This window comes from Tenrec ecaudatus, chromosome 1, assembly GCF_050624435.1.
Source record: "Tenrec ecaudatus isolate mTenEca1 chromosome 1, mTenEca1.hap1, whole genome shotgun sequence".
In the NCBI taxonomy this organism is placed as follows: Eukaryota; Metazoa; Chordata; class Mammalia; order Afrosoricida; family Tenrecidae; genus Tenrec; species Tenrec ecaudatus.
This window is the reverse complement of record NC_134530.1, coordinates 127702817-127722446: the sequence shown is the minus strand read 5'-3', so window position 1 is coordinate 127722446 and position 19630 is coordinate 127702817. Positions and strand designations below refer to the sequence as shown.

Sequence of the window (19630 nt, the reverse complement as noted above, 5' to 3'; positions counted from 1 at the left end):
AGTTCGGTGAGCATAGGGCAGATCGTGGCACCTTCTTTGTAGACTTTAAGCATGGAAGGCGAGATTGAAGAGCTAGGGTGAGGCGAAGTTGCCACACCTTGAGAGTGGAGAACCAATGGACGCTTTAGAGCAAGACTATAACTAAGACGAAAGCAACATCTCCCGTGCTGAGTCAGTCGTTGGCTTCTGTATTGGAAAGAAGAGAGAAGGGAGAGGGGCCAACTAGGACATTGTAGGTAGTTCAAGACGAGCACCCCCTGATAATTCATAAGCTGAAATGAGAAACTGAACCCCATCATTGCAACTCTGCTGCTGCTTCGATGCATTTTCTTCTTGAGCCCTGCTTCGAACCTGTGCTCCCCCAGACACTATCCCAAAGATGACCTGGGAGCACATCCCTTTACCAAGCTACACGTCCGCCCGGCACCGCTGTGGCTACATCATGAGCGTGTGGCCTAAAACCCCATGGTTGTCAGCACTTGCACTTGGCTCCGCCTCAGGACCTCCCCAGACACAGCAGGGAGAAGGAACAGACCAACAGGGTGCCCTGTCCTGTGCCTTCTCCGTTGCTGTTCAGACCTGCATGCTCCATAGTTCTCACTGGTCCTGCTCAAACTTAGACCACCAGGCCGTTCTGCCTACTTGGTCCACCTCTAGGAGCTCGACTGAAATCAGGCCAGCATCTCAGCAGACTGGGACTCTGCCTGCAAGCTGAGGAGTCCACCACTGACCCGCCTTGGGGTGTCTTATCATCATCATGCCTTTGACACCTGAGGAAGCTGGGAACCGCTGGGGAGCAAGCCTCCGGGAGTGGGCGGAATCCTGGAGTACTCACAGCAAGTGTGAGAGGCAAGGAGCGCCTAGCCCCCTTCGGCTCCTTCCCACTGAATCCTGCGCAGTCCTGCCATTATGCCTTCTCCCAAGCTCCACTCTCCTAACCACTAACCATTCTCTGTCTGCATTCCTGTTTTAGTGCCTCCGACCTTGACCTTCCTTTCTCCCCGCCCTCTGCCCCTCCCAGGCAGCCACGGGGATGCCCCATGGCCTGCTAATTGACCTCTTAGTCTGTGGTCCTCCACATCCTGATATCTCCGCTCCTCAGCGCTGTTGGCAAATTATGTTCCGTTTTCCTGAGTTCCTTTGCCCCCCTACAGACACTCAGCACTACCTAACAGAGCTGCCCTTTTATTCATATTAGCCAGCTAGCTCTGTACTCCCCTTCATCTAAGTTGACACTGAAAAATCACCCTGATGTCATCTGAATCCAATTCCTAAGCCCTCGAAGCTGCACTTTCTAGTCTGATGTTTCCTGCATGCAAACACCTGCAACCCCGCACCTGACATTCTAACACCTGCGTGACAACACACGGCGTTCCAGGAATCCCAGTTAGTGGGCATCGTGTGGCCTTAGTACCTACACCAGGTCAGGAGTTGACCTTTCTTACAGCCCGCCAGAAGCACTGTGTCTCACTCCTGCCTCTGCAAGGATACATCTGATCCTTGCAGTGGGAAAAAACACTAGCAAAACAGGAGTTCTTGTCTGCAAACGATTTTTAAACTGAAAGCAAAACATAACCAATACATAGGAGAGGATCTCTCTCTCTGCTATGTGTGCATACAAATAAAAATTACTAGTATACACACACACACACGTATATCTGATGAGAAAGATACATAATGAAATACATATTTCATCTTAAAGGAAGTCATGAAAACTCCTTGATACTTTGTAGTGAAGTCCACTAAATCCACATTTCAAACTTCCCACATCAGAAGGCGATGCATCTTTGAAAATCTTTATTATTTTCTCCTGTGTTCTGAAGTCTTTTCCTCCTATCAGTCTTTCCCAGCGCCCACGCATTCTTGATCCTTAGCTCCAATCATAATGCAGCTTATCATCCACATTATTCTCTTCTGCCTACAAGTAGTCGGCTTCAAATTTGTCACTCCGGTTACTTCTGGGGTGGGATAATCAATGATTTGGGAAGATGACAGGCCTCGGTGCGGCAGTGGAATCTAGCTGGATGTAGCTGGGGAAGGGGGGTAGTTAGCAATGACAGGGGGCACCTACAAGCTGTGTCCTAAATGGCATCAGGCACAGCGACTCAACACATAAACACCTGTCAGGCATCACTTACCTAGCATGGGAAAGTGTGGCCAAATTGCCCTGCTGATTACTTTATCCATGCTTAAGGAACACCGAGAAAGAAAGAAAGCCTGAAGTCCAGACCACAGGACGGGAGGATTTGGGGTAAATCATTTTCAAAACAGCCCAGAGCCTGGCGCAGGGGCACTTAAACTTGCCTGGAATCTTTGAAATTTTACCTGTGGCATCTCAACTGACAGCTGCGCCTATTTCAATTTTGAGATTCAGCTGCTCCTCTGACAGTTTTGACACATGTGAGGCATGTTCAGAAGCATGACTCACAATGCTCTCCAAAGGACATGCCACATCTGCATTCTAGTCAATTAGTGCTCTTGCTGAACGGCGGGATACTCTAGATTAAGACCATAGACAATTTGAGAAGGTAGGAAACCCAGCCAAAACCTTTGGCAAACACACACACCAAAAAACCCCAAAGGCTGGACTAGACTACATGACAGGCCTAAAGGACAAGGGGAAGGAGATTTAAAGCCCAGCTGCCAACATTAATCTGTGAGTCTGTTGATTAGATAGCTCCGCTCCTTCCCAGTCTGACGGAAATGTTTGCAACTCGTTCTGCTTTGCGAGCATAGGAACCCCTAGAACAGCGGTTCTCAACCTTTGGGGCGCGAGCCCTTAGGGGCTCCAGCGTCCCTTTCACAGGGGTCGCCAATTCATAACAGTAGCAAAATGACAGTTATGAAGTAGCAGCGAAAATAATGTTATGGTTTGGGGGGGGGCACCACAGCATGAGGACCTGTGGGTTGCATCATTAGGAAGGTTGAGAACCTGTACGGATGTGCTTTATACAATTGATGTATGTATATGTATGGATTGTGATAAGAGTTGTATGAGCCCCTAATAAAATGTTAAAAAAAAAAAACGGAAGGTTGAGAACCACTGCTCTAAAAGGAGAGAGAAATGGAGGAGAGAGGATAAGGAAGCATTACAAGAGCAAACACCTTGAAATATACATATTACTTACGGTACCTTTAGGATTCAGGAAACGGGAGAGATTTTTTTATTTAAATAAAGTAATTTTCTCACTTTATTCACGAATTACTGTTGAAAAACACACCTTGCCAACTCAAACATTTGCAGTAAATAATTATGATTATTTTATTTTCCCCCACAAAATACAGAGCTTTGCACATTACAACAGAGGTCTTACACCAAAAAAGTCCCAAGATTTTTACTGGGACATGATTCACATAGTGTGTCAATTTTATGCACATTCTGAAAACTAGTGATATTCAACACGTGTGCTGACAGAGTACGTCAACCTTGTAAAGAACATGCAGATTAGTGCTGAGAACTTGCATATACTTGAAGATGGCATACAAATATAAAAGTATACAAATGTTTCCAACTTGGGAGTGAAATACCTAAGGACATGTATTACCCCTCTTAAAAGGCACCACCAGAAATCAAGGCACACTAAATTGCTGTTGTAACTGCTGACAAAGCTGAGGAAGACTGGATTTAAAATGGCCAAGTCTTATGTTTTGTAATGAAAACAAAAGGTCTTCGGCCTCATGGACCTATATTCAAAGCTATGTTCTCAAAATGTTATTAAGTGTATTTTGAAAGGCTTCCAAAGAGAAATTTAATAAAAATCTTTGCATGAATTAAATGTTCATGTTATGTATTCTCAGGGAAAAAAAACTATGTATACACCATGACAGCTTCTGCACTCACTGCAGTTTGAAAGCAGCTATCTCAAATGAAGTCTATAGTGTTTAAAAGTCAGTAGTACAAATCCTAAAAATTATTTTAAAACCTCATCATTTATCCTAGTTACATGCTGGTGTGAATTATCTCTGCAAAAACCCCTTTTGCAGCAAGTGGACAGAATCACCCAAACCACGCAAGCAACACAAAAATATATAGCCTGTACCTACTGACACCAGCATTTTCATTCTCCATTAACTAAGCAGCAGCAAAAAGCCCGGATGCATACTGCACTACAGAAATGACACAAAGAGATCAGGGAAAATGTGCAGTGGATGCTTAAGAGATTTTCAGTCAGAGGTACTGTACTTACATGAACTATCTTTGAGATTTATACATCCTTGTCATTGTTTTGGGTCTTACGTTTAGGGGCTGAAATAAAAAAATTAAAGAATGATCTACTGATCAGAGTGAATGAGTGCAAATGTTTCCGATGCAAACAAGTCCGTCTTTTAATGGACACCTTCAGTTCCTCCGTATCCCCAGCAATATCTTCTGAACGAGGGTGCATCTTCAGCAAAGCAAGCAGCAGCTATTTGAAGCCTAGACTTGGGCGCTACACCCCCAAGTCCTTGGGTGTTCTCTTTTGGAAAACACCATGGGTATTCTCTGTGATTGGTAAAGTCGCTTGTTTTCAAAACGAACACACAAGTACTTTACCAGAACCAAGCTTGCTTTGAGAAGTCTGGTGGTGCAATGAGTAGGCATTTGGCTGCTAAAACTAACAGGTTGGTGGTTCAGAGCCACCCGATGGCTCTGTGGGAGAAAGACCTAACCATCTGCTCGCATAGGGAGGATCACCTGGACAGTCCTAAGGGGAAGTTCCACTCGATGGCGCTGTTGTGAGTCGGATCGGCTCACCGGAACTAACCACCAGGTTTCCTCCACTACAGAGCAGGCCTCAAACAACGCGCCACAGGGCAGCGCCTCCTCACACAACAGAGTGCCCTCGGTTCCTCCTGGAAGAACACCAAGATCATTTACATGCCTGAAACAATGCCCAGCTGAAACGTGCTGTAAAGCACTCACTGCAAAGCCACTTGGTGTGTGTGTGTGTGTGTGTGTGTGTGTAACAGATGTTTTGTCCATAAAGCCACCAAATTATTAGCTTTGCTTCATATCATAAACAGTATTAATGACTAAACGCTGACTTACTCAGCCTCCTAGTAATTATGTGTGTTTGATCTCGACTTAAACTGACTGCACTGTTGTTTTTTTTCCGATGAAAGAACAAAATAAACTTCTAAATGTGTCACAAGTTGTCCTGTCTGGGGTCTCAAAAGACGACATAAAAAGGTGCGAGGGAAAGTGCGTTAAGGAAGTCCTCAGGTGTCACGAGGAAGAGATGGAAAGGCTGAAAAGCTTCGGTGAGAAAGCTCCCTGGATCTGGGGCAGGGCATCGTGGAACTTAAGGGAGAAAGCTGAGGTGCAGCCTCCAAGTGCAGGGGCTTCTGTGGAGCTTCCAGACGTCTCCCCGGTTTTGGCACCAGCACACTTGTCACCAAGCCCCTGTGCAGAGTCGGTGGTGTGTCCCCAGGGTCTCTCCGCATAGGAGGGCCTCACGTGTCGGGCCACTCTGCTGATGAGACTCCAGGCGTTTGCTTCTTATGGAATTCGGAAAGTGCGCGCATACCTAGTCTGCCATGGATTATCATCAGTGATAGCAACAATTGCTTGGACTTTTCCATTTTATCAAATTTATGCTCCTTCAAGCATTCAAATACAAACACATATTTATGTCTTTGGAGTTAATGGCAATCCAGAATCTGAAATTTGTTCAAATGTGTGTTTAATATAGAATTTGGGGGAACATGTCTAGTTCTATTAAAAATTAAGGATAATAGACATTCCTCTTACACAAAACACCCCCTTTGGGCTCCCCCCAATGTTGAGAACCCAGAACCAGGCTCTCTGTGGTGAACTATTCTCCAAACATCCAACCCACCTCAGAGAAAGAACACAATTTAAAACCTGATACTTCAGCAAAAATTTGATTGATTCACAAGGACTATCAGAATTCATCAACCCATGATCCTAAACTAGGAGGTTGTTTGTTGTTACCGTGTTTCCCTAAAGCTAGATCTTTAAAACCTTTTTCAGTCATACTAATATCCAACCGCATACCAAAGTGATCTTTAGGGATGAGAACACATACCTATTTATTATTCCTCATAGAGCTAGTTCATGAAATAACAAAATTAAGCAATTATAATAAATATTCAATCTCAACTTACTACCAGGTATTAAAGCATAATTTAAGCAGGAGTTTCTTTCTTTTGCCCTTGTTCATAACTCATTTGAGTTTTAAACCAATGTAAACGGTCCTCATTAAAAATATGGTAAGCCCAAGATTGCAAAGTTTTAAACTCAAACTCATAAATTTTAAATTCTCCTGAATAAAATATTAGTGCAGAATCTATTACCTTGTATACTTCTTAACTGGTTTTCATACATTTGTTAAAGTTTCCTATGAATTTTTATTTTCTAGACTAGTTCAACAAATAGAAAGGTTGTCACTAATCTTTCTGTACAAAAATAGTTGCTTAAAAATGTATGCCAATTTCTTTTTTATTTCCTGTAAAAATTTTAACCAAGTTGGTGAGTATTAGAATGCCCAAATACAACCTTTTAAATGAATCCATGCAATCAAAATATTAAAATGTCTAGCACAAGTCTGACAATCAGTAAGTGGAAAGTTCAGCATTTATAATGAATGTGGTCTCTCATTAACTATTGACACCTCAAACAGGGAGACAGTCGCAGCAGGGTAGTAGTGTCTATAAAGATCTAACTTCCAATAGCGCTGCAGTTTGTAAAATCTCCTTTGCATGTCTGCTCAGAGGGAGTAGGTAGACTGACTTTCGGAAGTTGGATCTGGATATTAAATTTGAGTGTTAATTTATGCAGGCAGCATAAAATTTCTTGCAAAGGGAATAACAAATATTAACTCAAATGGCTGATATTCTAAAGTGAGCAGCTATTCCAATGAAAGAACTATCCATGAAAGTGCAAAATGAAGCGTTAAGCAGGACACGACCACCATGAACACTGGAAGTGCGGTGTGTGCATGCAAGAATTGTGTCGCTTCACGTTCTCATTTTGAGGAAGAGCTTCAGAGAGATGTAGTCAGAATTACAGAAATACCAGGAGTCAAAAATATTTATTTCAAGATTTATTTCTTTCTAAAGGAATGAATTTCCAAAATAGTCTTATAATATAAATGGTTTCCTTTTAAAAAGCCATTTTTTCCTGCAAAACAGCAAGAACAAGATAAAATCGCTTACTTTCCTACCCCTTTAACCAACCAATACACATTGAAGTGCCCGATGTGGAAGGCACTAAATTTAGTAGCAAATTATCGCTATCATACTAGTTAACTCAAAAACAGAAGACTATATTTCACATTATTTTAAGTCTTTCAAAGAGCAGTGTCCCTATATAAGACAATCACATTGTATCATTTAGTTATTGACTGAGATTTCCAGTATTTTCTTTAAGTGTCCTAAAACTTAATTTTTCTAAGCTCTGTCTGTCTTGGGACATGAAATCAAATCAAAGGTCTTGGTTATATTCAGCCAGCTTCCTGACCATAATACAAACAATGTGAGAAAGTTGAAAATTCTTCTAAAGGTAAAAACTGAATGGATTAGGTCTTTTGGTTCGGGTTCAGTTAAGTTCAAGTATTCGCCACTGTCGAATTAATTATTTTTCCCCAGGCAAGAACAATAATTGCAGTCAAATATTAGAGAAAAATAAATAAAGGCAGTAATAGCTAAATGTATGATTCTACTGAGCTGAACAAACTAAAGCAACAGCAAGCACACAGATGAACGAACAACACCAAAAGAAGACAAAACCAAAGAGTCACCAGCCGTTTATAGTCACAGACAGGTGGCCTTTCTTTAGAGGCACCTTTGAGGGGGCTGCAATCTCCAACATTTCAGATAGCCACTAAATATACTAACTGCTTGCTCGATCCAGGAAGTCTGATTTGGGGGTTATAAATAAATTTTAGCAAGTAGGGGAATTCACAAATATGGAATCTGCAAGAACCGAGATTGACTGGAATTTATTGTTCATAGAAAACAGTGCCAGGGAGGTAGATAGGAACAGCAGTGTTAAAGCTCTTTCCTGTATGATGCTCCTGTTGGTCTAAAGAGTGATATTATCAGCATGCATTTGCGAACTCATTCACTTCGGAAGGAGATTTATAAACTCCGTCTTAAGCCTTACTGTAAAATTAAAAGGCAGTAACTTGACACAATGCCTAAAACAGAAAGAAGAAATGGATGTCTGGGGGGAGGGGGGCGGCAAGTGTTTTCCACAACTAACAAATCTGACTATGCAAATTAAACATGCCCCAAATAAGTAAAACACTTCATCATTAATAGATTATATACATGAAATGAAAATTACATCACTTCTGAGAAGCAACCAAGAGAAATGACTGCCGTCTGGACTATTCAGACTTACAGCAGCCCCCTAAGAGAGCAGACCTGCTCCTTCACGGGAGGAGACGGTCTCAGCTTTCTCCATGGAGGGGAACCCACCAACCTCCCGGCTCTCTGTCCCATTCAAAACATCCTATGCCCCGCGGGCTCCTCCACTGCTAAGAGTCTAAGAAAACAACATTTCGACAATGTAGAACGCAAGCTTTATATAGGTCTTGACAGTCATGGAAAGGAGTATAGTGCAAAAAAAAAATGTTGAGAAATATTTATAGGTTTAAAAGCGGTTTTCCATTCTTTCAACAGAATTAATGATGTAAAACCAAGTGTACTTAATTAGCATAGAGAAAAATACCAATGCAGATTTAAAGGTTTCTGAAAAGATTCACCAATATATTTGTAAATTTTCAATTAAACCTTAGAATGCAGAAGAAAAAGCAGAAAGGAAATCCTGAAGAAAAACCGAATTTTAGTTTTACTTTCTAGAGTTAAAAAACGATTCACACGGAAACTCTGGATAACACTTATAATTAATAAAGAAACACGGGAACATGCCAAGATTTCATCCTATCAGCAGCTATAAATGCCAGGTTGGAATGAAGTTTGCTTCTCTATCTCCCACTTTTAGTCAGTTTTGCCATTTTGAAGAGGATTCTTGGCCTGTTCTTGTCGGATGGAGGAGATGACTTTGATGCATCCCTTCGTGATTTTGATCATCCACAAGACATTCATTACATCTAAGACAGCACAGGAAGAGATCCAGGAATACTGTATTAGCGGCCCAAGCCGGCTGTACGGTTCTGTCGCGCACACAGAATATATGAAGAAGTAGAAAGGCGGGATCACAGCAATCCTGACGATGAAAAACACCAGTGTCATGAGCACTCCATTGATGACGTTAGCTCTGGAAAACTTCGGGTACTGCAGAACTTCGAAGAACCACCTGGAGGGGGGGCGGGGGAGCACAAAAAGAAACATCGTGGTTTGTTTTATTCTTTTTAACATCTCTGAGGATCAGTTATTTGGGGTTTTTAATATTCAGGGAGTACGCCCCCAAGATCAGAAACATGGCGAGGTTGGTCTACCTCACTCATTCTGCTCCGCACTGTACTGAAACGAAGTCCTAGCTATGCCAATAAGGCCAGAAAAAAAGGTGTGTAGATTGAGAAAGAAACTGAAACCACTACATTGTCAGAGAACAGAAGAAGCTAATCAATAAGAACAATATCCTGAAACTAACAGCAAGCACGACAAGGCAACACGATCTATACAAGATTAATAAAAAATAGCCAACTGCTTGGAGCTGAAAATATGTATACAGTTATAGTTTATTTATATGTAATTTATTATAGCACCAAAATAATATACTCAAATATAAATTTAATACAATGTGTCAAATTGACATATAGAAAACTAGGCATACTAATGAAAAACCAAGAAAGTTCTAAATATATAGACCAATACTATGTTGTTAAAATGTTGGTTTAACAGTTAATGTTGCTAAAATGTTAATTCTACTCAACTAGATCTATAGAATCAATGTAAACCCACGCCAAATCCCAGCAAAATTTTTCTCACATATAGAAAAAACGAATTCTAAAATCTATATTGAGAGATTTAAAAAACCTAGAAGAGCCAACAAAGTATTAGAAAAGAAAAAAAATTCTACCTACTTTTGAGACTTAATACATAAAGCTACTTTTAAAAAGATCATGTGGCTGATGGGCTGGCACCAATCCCATCTACGTGGATACCTGCCTGTCCCCCGAGAAGAGTTTATTTCAGAGGACAGCATTGAAGCTGCAGCTCAGGGAGGGGGGATGCCAAGGGCTTAAGTGGAGAGCAAATGTTTTGAGAATGATGAGGGCAACGAATGTACCAATGTGCTTGACACAATGGATGGATGTATGGATTGTGATAAGAGTTGTATGAGCCCCCAATGAAATTATTGAAGAAAAATAGTGTGGCATCAGAGGAAAAAGAGACAAATACATCAGTGGAACAGACTAAAGAAGCTAGAAATAAACCCACACAAATTATGCTCAATTGTTAACAAAGGAGTAAAGGCAATTCAACGGATAAAGACCAATCTAATAAACACTACTGGGGTTATTGGATGTCCATAGGTAAAAAGAAAAAAAGCAGGTAGTGACCTCACACTTTACACACACACACACACACACACACACACACACAGCAGAGAGAGAGAGAGAGAGAGAGAAACTCACAATGGAAAACAGACCTAAATATGAAATGCAAGAAAATTTACATGGTCTTGCATTTGGTGGTGATGTTTTAGACACAACAAAGCCAACATCTGCCGAAGAAAAATCTGATTAAGTTAGAACCTGCTCCGTGACAGACATGGGTAAGAGAATGACAAGACAAACACAGATTGGACTGAATATTTACAAAACACACACCTGATAAAGACTTGAATCTGTAATATATAGAGAATGCTTACGACTCTAAATAAGAATAAAAATAATCCAATTAAAATGAGCAAAAGATCTCAACAAATACCTCACGAGAGATGACCTGTGGGTAGAAAATAAGCAAGCATATGGAAAGATGTTCAGAAGCCACTCGCTGGCAGGGGGTCGAGTTTGGCTTTTAACCAGGACGTGAAAGCTCATTCATTACCATCAGAAATGCAACATGGCACAGTCAATTTGGAAGAGTTTGGCCGTTATAAATTTAAACATATGCAAATTATACAATCTAGCAATCAACTACTGAAAGCACACCAACAGAAACACTTCATGCAAATGTTGATAGAAGCTTAATTCGGAACAGCCAAAAACTAGAAGCAATCAAGATGCCTTTCAATAAGTGAATGGATAAAGAAACTACGGTACATCCATACAATGGATTGCTCCACAATTAAAAGTCGATCATCAAGCCGTGAAAAGACATGGATGAATCCTAAATGCACATTGCTAAATTTAAGACGCCAGTCTGAAAATGCTACCTACTTGCCTGATTCTATTTATATGGAATTCTGGAGAAATACAGAACTACACAGAGACAGACAAAACAGAGACCCGTGCGTCCAGGGTTTGCAAGTGGACGGCAGAGAGATGAAACAGGTGATGACTGGCAATAGTTAGGAGCAGGAAACTGTTCTGTGCACGACTGCAGTGCTGGATACAAACACTACGCATTTGTCAAAACCCACGCAACTTCACACCCCCAAAGAGTAAACCTTCCACAGTTTTTAAAAAATCAATTAGGAGGTTGGGAGATGCCAGAGTGGATGCAGGATGAATGCAAGCTGTGACAAAGATTCTAACCTGTATTTCCAAGGTCTGACCGAACCTGCTGTCCTAACTAGCTCTGTCACAGCTAACCCAAGGTCAGCAGTTCAAAATTACCAGCAGCTTCCTACTTCCAGAAAGAGTTGCCCACCGAGGCAGCTCTATCCTCCTTTGTAGGGGGTGTTCTGAGTAAAAATATGTCTGGGAGCAGTGAGCTGGGAACTACCACTACCACCATAAGAAATTTGACCAACTACAGCATAGCGTTCTTGGGCGGTTTCTTTTGCCTTTAAGTGGGAGAAGAGAGGCAAACTTGCCATGCAAAGGAATCCCACGTAGCTTGTTAATACTGCATGCTTCAGAAGCTAGAGCATGACTCCTCTGAAATGTGGGTTATGCAGTGACGGCTTTCCAAACAGCACAGGACAGAAAACAAGGGGGGGGGTGGGGGGGACTTAAAGTGGAGAAACCTCAAGAAGATACCCCAGAGCCGGGGGAGCAAGGTTAACATCAACAGTGATAAGCCATGCTGATCACATGAAATCTTGATACCTCATGATCAGAAGGCACTTTACCCTCTGGATCTGCCTCCCAAACCCCACTCTAACATGGAAAAAAACATCAGACAAATCCAAATTGAGGGACAGTCTAAAAGGTGCCTGCCCAGTACTCCTGATTACCGCCAAAGTTATCAAACACAAGAAAACGCCTGAGAAGCTGTCACAAATAAGATATGCCTACAAAGACATGCCAGCATGATGGAATGTGATGTCCTGACTGGGACAGGAAACACGACGGCACCGTGTGTGGTAGTTACATAATTTCATGTCAACTTGATAGGTGTGGGGGTGGAGTCTAGCCTGTCAAATCAGGTCACAGCCTGATGATGACTCCTGGTAGGTGTGGCCTTTTCATGAGGATCCTGGGAACTTCCTTTCTTTTTCCCTGAGGCAGATCATACACTTTCTCTCTGCCTTTTTCTTCCTGTGGACAAGCCACACAGACTTGCTGAGCCCTGCGAGAGCCTCTCTCTCTGTTTCACCTTCCTGTTGAAGAGCCACACTCAGAGAGCAGGACGAGCCACGTGGAGGCCTATGCCAGGGCGGAGATGCTCTCATCGCCTGGGATCCACAGACTCTGCACCTGCCGGCCAGTGATCTTCCTGCATTCTGCATTATTGCATGTAGCTGTGTGATTTTGAAGAGGGATTATGGACTAGAATCTGACTTATGGACTAGTATTGGACTTATGGACTTGATCTGGACTGGGCTGGGATATTGTCTTAATATATAATTACTCTTTGATATAAAGCTTATATATATATATATATATATATATATATATATATATATATATATATATATATATATATATATATATATATATATATATATATATATATATATATATATATATATACATATATATATGCCACTAAATTTGGTTCTCCACGCTACCTGGCCTAACACTCTGGATCAATGAAGGAAATCAGAGCCCAGTTGGCTTTGGATCATAATTACGGACCAAATTTTGCTGATTGTGACAAACTTGGCAGCCTGATGTAAGATGTGAACAATAGCAAAAACTGGGTATGGGGCATATGGTAACCCTCTTGCACCATCTTTTCGATTCCCTTGTAAATCTAAAACTGTTCTAAAATAAAAGGCTATTTTTCTTTAAGTCAGGAAACAATTGCACAATTCTTTTTTTCCTTGACTGATTTTACTTCATTTCTTTAGGGATTATACGATATAGGTAGTAAAACTAATAGTCCCAAGTGTCTTACTATCCCACTTTGGTGGTGAAGTAGTCATTACTGGGCTAGAAATGGTTTAAATTCAGAAACAGAAAATTAACTTTTAAAAACTTAAAACATTTTCTTTCAAGAGCCTAAAATATCAAACAGGTATTATTTACAGAATAAGATTTACGTAGTAATTTATAAAGCTATAGAAAAAGAATAGAAACAGGAAGGAGAGATTATGCGGGGTAAATAAGAGAGAACAGATTATCTAGTCCAAACCAAGCTCACACCAATTGCCTTCGGAGTTGACTCTGATTTACAGCGATTGTAGGACAGAGTGGAACTGCTCCAGGGAGTTTCAAGTCTGTATCTCCTTCCAGAAGCTGACTGCTGTGTCTTTCTTCCAAGATGCTGCTGGTGGGTTCAAACCTCTGACCTTTAGCTTAGGGGCCAAACATTTCAACCAGCAAGAGTCAAATAAATAAGATAATATCCCAAATAGGGATTTTAAAAGCACTGAAGCATTGAGGCCGCATCATTTAGTCTAATCGGTATCTCCTAACCTTCTGCCTTCCCTACTCTGAAAACCTGCCCTCGTCTCCAGCCTGTATTACTCAGAGATGTAAGCTTCAAATAGCCACTTCTTCTCAAGTTATAATAGTTCTCTTAATGCAATTCCACCGCAAACCTCTTCTCTCGACAGCCAAACTCTCAAATGCCTCCAGTAGCGGGCACCTGCCCTTTGCCTCACTCTTTTCTTCCCTGAACTCAAGTTCACTTTAGACTGCCCCCCCCCCACCTCGGGTCCCCAGGACATGCCCTCTACCCACCCACCCTACCCGTCTCCAATCTTCCCTCCGCCCGGTGGTCCTTACAGTAGAATGGCTGAATGGGTATTCCGCTCTGCAGGTAGACCGCCGGAGTTCAAAGTCTAGTTCTGGCATTTATTAGCTGGGTGATCTTAATACTTTCTGCTATTAACCTCTGTCTCAGCTTTACCTCTGTAAAACGAGAATAACAGCAGTGCCTGCCACATTCTGTGATGTTAGAACTCCCTCAGATTAAGAGCTCAATAAATAGTTGTTACAACCCACTAATATTTGATATCTAAGTTATAGGGCATAAGTCTTGTGCTAAGAAGTCTGAACCTCAGCTTATTTCCCTAATCTATTTCACATGCCTTCTATGTACTGCCAACCCAAAAACCAAAAAACAAAACCTCTGTCACTGCCATCGAGTCAGTTCTGACGTAGAGGATACATCTTTTGGTTTTATATGGAATCGTATTGTTTTTTAACTCCTACCAATTTTCCCATCTGAGCAGTGACCTGGTCTATAAACTAGTGTTTGCAAAGAACCTATACGGTAGTTCTGGTGAGATAATCTTTACATAATTGTCCTCCATACCTGCTTGTCCCGTGTCGGGAGGATTACTGGCTGTTGGAACGACCTTTCCTTGTGTAATGAGTGCACTCTTTCATTCCCACGAGGAAAGGCTAAGATATGATGAAGGGAGGAGGGGCTTTCAAAAGTCCCCCACGAGAGTAAAAGATAATGGAATTTTCCCACGAAGTTTTGGAAGCCCCACCTCCCAACAACTGAGAGAAAAGATTGCAAAGTGTGTTTGCTGTCCTCTCTTGTCACCCAGGGAACAGTCAGCCTGTGCTCGTGTGAAGTGCCTTCCTCTCTCTGGTCTCCCAAAGGAAACGGAACCTCTGCATTAAATTTCTGGGAAGGGATTCAGCAGAAGTGTGGTAGCCACTAAAAATATTCTGAAATGATAAGGAATCGTTTAGTCTGATTCACATTTGGAAAGAGGACTACTTGCGGGTAGAGAAAGAAACCATCAGAAAAGGGGATAAGACAAAGAAGCAAGCCCAGCCCCGGGCTGGTTGGGTGAGTGTGGGGAGCGTGGTGTTGACAGCCAGAAGGCTGAGAGTCTTGGGGAAGCGGCGGAGCCCACGAGGCAGGGTGTGGAAGGGAATTTTCTGAAGGGACGCTGTTCCTAACGAGCCAGATCTTTGTTGACAGCCATGGAAGAAGTCCAGTAAGCTGGACTGTTTGTCTCCACAGGGAGTGGGCCGTTCGCCGACCCTGCTTACATGTCTGCTGCACATGCAATCTTCTCAGACGCATCAACACATCTACTTACTAAACATTGACCTTGGAAAGGTCCCAGACCTTAGTTTTAGAAAGGTGACCATCCATCCCAACATTATCTTGGTGCCCGGGGCCCTTTCTACTTGTGAACTACGCCACTGGACCTACCTTCCCGTCCCCTTTCCCACCCTGACGCTTGTGACCACTGTCCTTTTGTACATGGAGGATTCATTTGTCGCCCTTCTGCTCAGTTGCCGTGAAAGCTGGTCAGCCAGCCCCCTTCCAGCCTTTCCATCAGGCAAGTGGTTTTCTCAAGGGTAATCGCCGTGTTTAGCAGTATGATTACTTTATGCAATTCTTATTTTATCATACGGCATATTTAAGAAATATGTGCTCAAACGGTCAAGATTTAATAATATGAGAACTCTTAGTGCTTCATCAAATGTATTTTTAAGTTTTTCCTTTTGGTTCTTTTTAACTGCAAGAATATGCAAGTCAGAGACAATAATGACCACTAATATTGTTGGGTGCCATCTCCTAGATTTGTGTTAAGACCCAGCCGTTTCATCCACCGGTGTTTTGACACAGCAGTACCAATGTCAAGCCAGGGACACAGTGAACAAGACCCAGTATGGTTTCACGGTCCTAAATTGTTTCAACGCCCCCAGAGAGATCACATGGACCCTTGGACTATCGATTGAAACCTGCTGTCGTAAACTCTTTGTTCTATTCTGCAGGGAAGAGGAGAGATGATTACTGATGGATGGGTCTCATTACATATGGATGGGTCTCATATGGGTGTCACATATTCTTGAAACCACCCAGGATTTGGGAAGAAATGGGTACAGAAGGGAGACCTTACCTATATGGATAAAACATAGTGTTTGGATGAGAGGAATGAGCATGCTGTGGGCACTCTTGCGGTATCAAGGAGTATGCTTTAGGGAGAGGGTGTATAAACACAGAGAACTTTAAATACCAGGGTGAACTGTCGAAACTTGACCCAGACCTCAGTGAGTATGTATTCTAGTGGGAAAGACATTTTGAAAATAGCATCGAGTAATTCTAAAATTTTGGCATGCGTATGATAGATTGTAGCTAGGGAAAAGGTTGGGTTGGTAAGGTAGAAAATAGCATGAACAAATGAAAATATATAAGGGTCCAGACTAGGCTTTGGAAATTGAAAGAATTGAAATCACAAAATAGAGATTTTGAAGGAAGGAAAACACTAAATGGACATGGCATAGAAAGTAAAGCTAGGGGGAAAATGAAAAGGTTGACAGTGGTTGTTCCCAGGGTTCAGTGTGATTATAAAAACGTGGAAGTCTAACAAGAAGGTTGGTCAGTGTTTGCTTAAAATGAGCCATTTCAAAAAAAAAAAACCTAGTTCTTTTAAAATGAGCCATTTCAGAAGCAGTCGGAGTGGCTCTCACTACCATTTAAAAAGGAGTCAGTAATTCAGCATATGCTTTGGACACTGAACCTCCTTGATCCAGAGACATAAACACCAGAGCAGCAACAGCAGAACCAGAGCTGAGTTCCAGGCGGAGTTCCAGGCGGAGCTCTTCTTGGCTCTGGTCCACAGAAGAGTGAAGCTGGGGGCCTTTGCGAAGAGGGTAACTTGTGGAGTGGGGTGCCACCGGGCACTTAATTGGGAAGCTAGACCCACGTGTCTTTGGGATGAGCTTGTTGGAGCAGTAACGTGCCCCTTGGGCATTTATTGGCAGCACTGAGCTCTGCAACATTGCCTGAGCGCTACTCAGAGGCCGGGGGCTGTGGGACCGAGAAGCTAAGAACTGGAGAAAGGCGTGCCTGCGGGCATAGCTCAGAAGAGGCTGCCCTGACCAAAGAGCTGAATCCTGAACATTTTTATGCCTAACTGTAAACTGTCAATTTCCCTAATAAGCTCCTACAATTATGAGCATGGTTTATGATGTCTGTGTGACCATTTCAATGAAATCTAGAGCTCAGATGAAAAGGAGAGAGTGCAGTGGGGGTGTTGGTGACAGACGTGGTAAGGAAGGCTGGAAGATAGAGGCATATCGACTTCTGCCACACAGAAATCGGCCTCGGGCAGCTGATGACGGTGATTCTCTCACCCTCGCAAGAGAACGCCCCTTTTATAAGACTGGTTGCACTGTGAGCTGAACTACCGACTTTTCTGTGGAATATCATTTTTACTTCAAAGAACATCTGGCAGATAAACATTAGTTATTTAGACTTAGGTATATGACAGATATTTCCTCCAAAAGGAAAAAAAAAACTGGGTTTGTCACTTCAAGGAATATAGCTGAGAATACTTGCTGGAAATTTTTTTTTACAAAGTGAACTTTCAATTGAAAATTTGAATTTTGTATAACGCACATCTGTACATTCTTTGCCCTCATCATTTTCAAAGCCCTCAGCATTTCAAAGTATTTTCTCTCCATACTATTGATGTATGTATGGATTGTGATAAGAGTTGTATGAGTCCCTAATAAAATGTTTTTAAAAAAAGAAAGAAAATTTGAATTTTGGAAAATTTGGCTTTGGAAAGCCACTATGGACTTTGCAACTTCCCAATGCTCAGAGCCATTTCCATGCAGATCACAGATCAGGAGTGTTATTAACTAATGTAGGGAATATATATATATACATATATATACATACATATGTATATATAATAGCAAATACATCAAGCATTTAAAAGCTCTACCTAATGAAAAAATATTTCCCAAATGGCATGTATACGATGATACAAAAATCCAGTTGGCATGCAATGAATTTTAAGATATCAGAGTCCAAAATTTCCACTAAAATGGCTGCAGATTCATATTGTAATGCCAATGTCCATACATGCTGTAGGATGGACTCTACTGCACAGGGTCTTTTCTAAGGCACATTGCCAGGCCTTTCTTCTGCACCACTCCTTTGTGGATTTGAACTGCCAACCTTTCCAGTTGTAGGCCCACACTTAACTTTCTTTGCCACCCAGGGACTCCTATGTTATAATCAATGACTCATTTGGTGAGTGTGGCTGTGGTATCAAAAAAGAAAGCACATAATTATTTGGAAGAGCAACTAAAAGACTCCTCCATTATATCAGTGGGGCCAGATGTTCTTCACACACATGAACAAAAACAACCTATCACAACAGATTGAAGAGAGAAGTAAACTTTTAAAAATGAGAACAAACAAGCTGACTGGAGGAGCAACTGAATTCTATGAAGCCAGACATCAAAGAAATTTCAAAACATAAAAAAAGAAATTTCAAAACATATAAATGTTACTGCTCGCACTAAGAAAAAATATTTTAAAATGTAGTTTATTTTTTTCACTCAAAAATGATGTTAGTTTTCAATAGTGTTACTATTAAATTAATACATAAATATTTTAGATAGCTCCATTTTCATTTCAAACACAGTAACTACTAAGCACTATAACCCGCAGGTACAGAAAGTTAATTGATATACTCAATAATTTATGAAACCCTAAAGTTAAAGAAGCTGTTTTATATTACTAGCAGTTTAATTTGGGGAATGTGGTGTGGGGGGTTCCTTTGTCACGTGTGTTGTGTTACTAGCTTATTGTTCAATGCTGTGAAGTCTTGTTTTCTCTGAAAATAGGTTTGACGATGTACGTGAAGGTCCCTGAAGGCAGAGACCGGGACCCTGAAGTACCAAGGATAATAATAAAAACACATTAAGGAATATTGGTGTCACATCAGTATATGGTATTCTATTTAACACCAGTTAAAAAACATGCCTCTCTTAGAGTTTCGGGCACTTGGGCAGAAAGAGATTATCACCATTAAGTGCTCCAAAGGTTCTCATCAGCCCGGAACTGAACGAACTAACGTGCCGGTGGCTGACATCAGTTAGATACTTCGTGCGCACCCCGTGTGCCTGCCTAAACCAGACCAGCTCGAAGATGAAGACAGCATGAAAAAGCTTTTGCCACAAACTAAAAGGAATACAATTAAACTCTGGGAAGTTTAAAGAGGGCGTAGGTAACTGCGCTCAATTTTGTAAGTCTCTCGCGGCTCGTGCAATTCCATTTATCCGAGTCAAACTGCAACCCTCTTCGCCTCCCATTTCCCTGTGTTACAAAGGGCCAGAGCTTTCAGAGAAACGTACGGTGTCCCGTTTTACTATAAAATAAAGGAGTGTGTTACACTATCTCTGATTGTTAATGTCAAACAAAAACAGATGGGGGCTTGATGTCAAAA

General features: G+C 41.6%; 1 protein-coding gene across 4 annotated transcripts in view; it reads right to left on the bottom strand.

The window, feature by feature from the left end:
- Window positions 1-8834: 8834 nt before the first annotated feature.
- TLCD4 (TLC domain containing 4) overlaps window positions 8835-19630 on the bottom strand; it is a 67795-nt gene continuing 56999 nt past the window's right edge. For all 4 annotated transcript variants that reach the window (XM_075558638.1, XM_075558630.1, XM_075558647.1 and 1 more), the window contains exon 7: window positions 8835-9265. In XM_075558638.1, coding sequence (XP_075414753.1) covers window positions 8947-9265 — 319 coding nt within the window. In that variant the 3' untranslated portion in view covers window positions 8835-8946. The remainder of the gene's footprint in view (window positions 9266-19630) is intronic.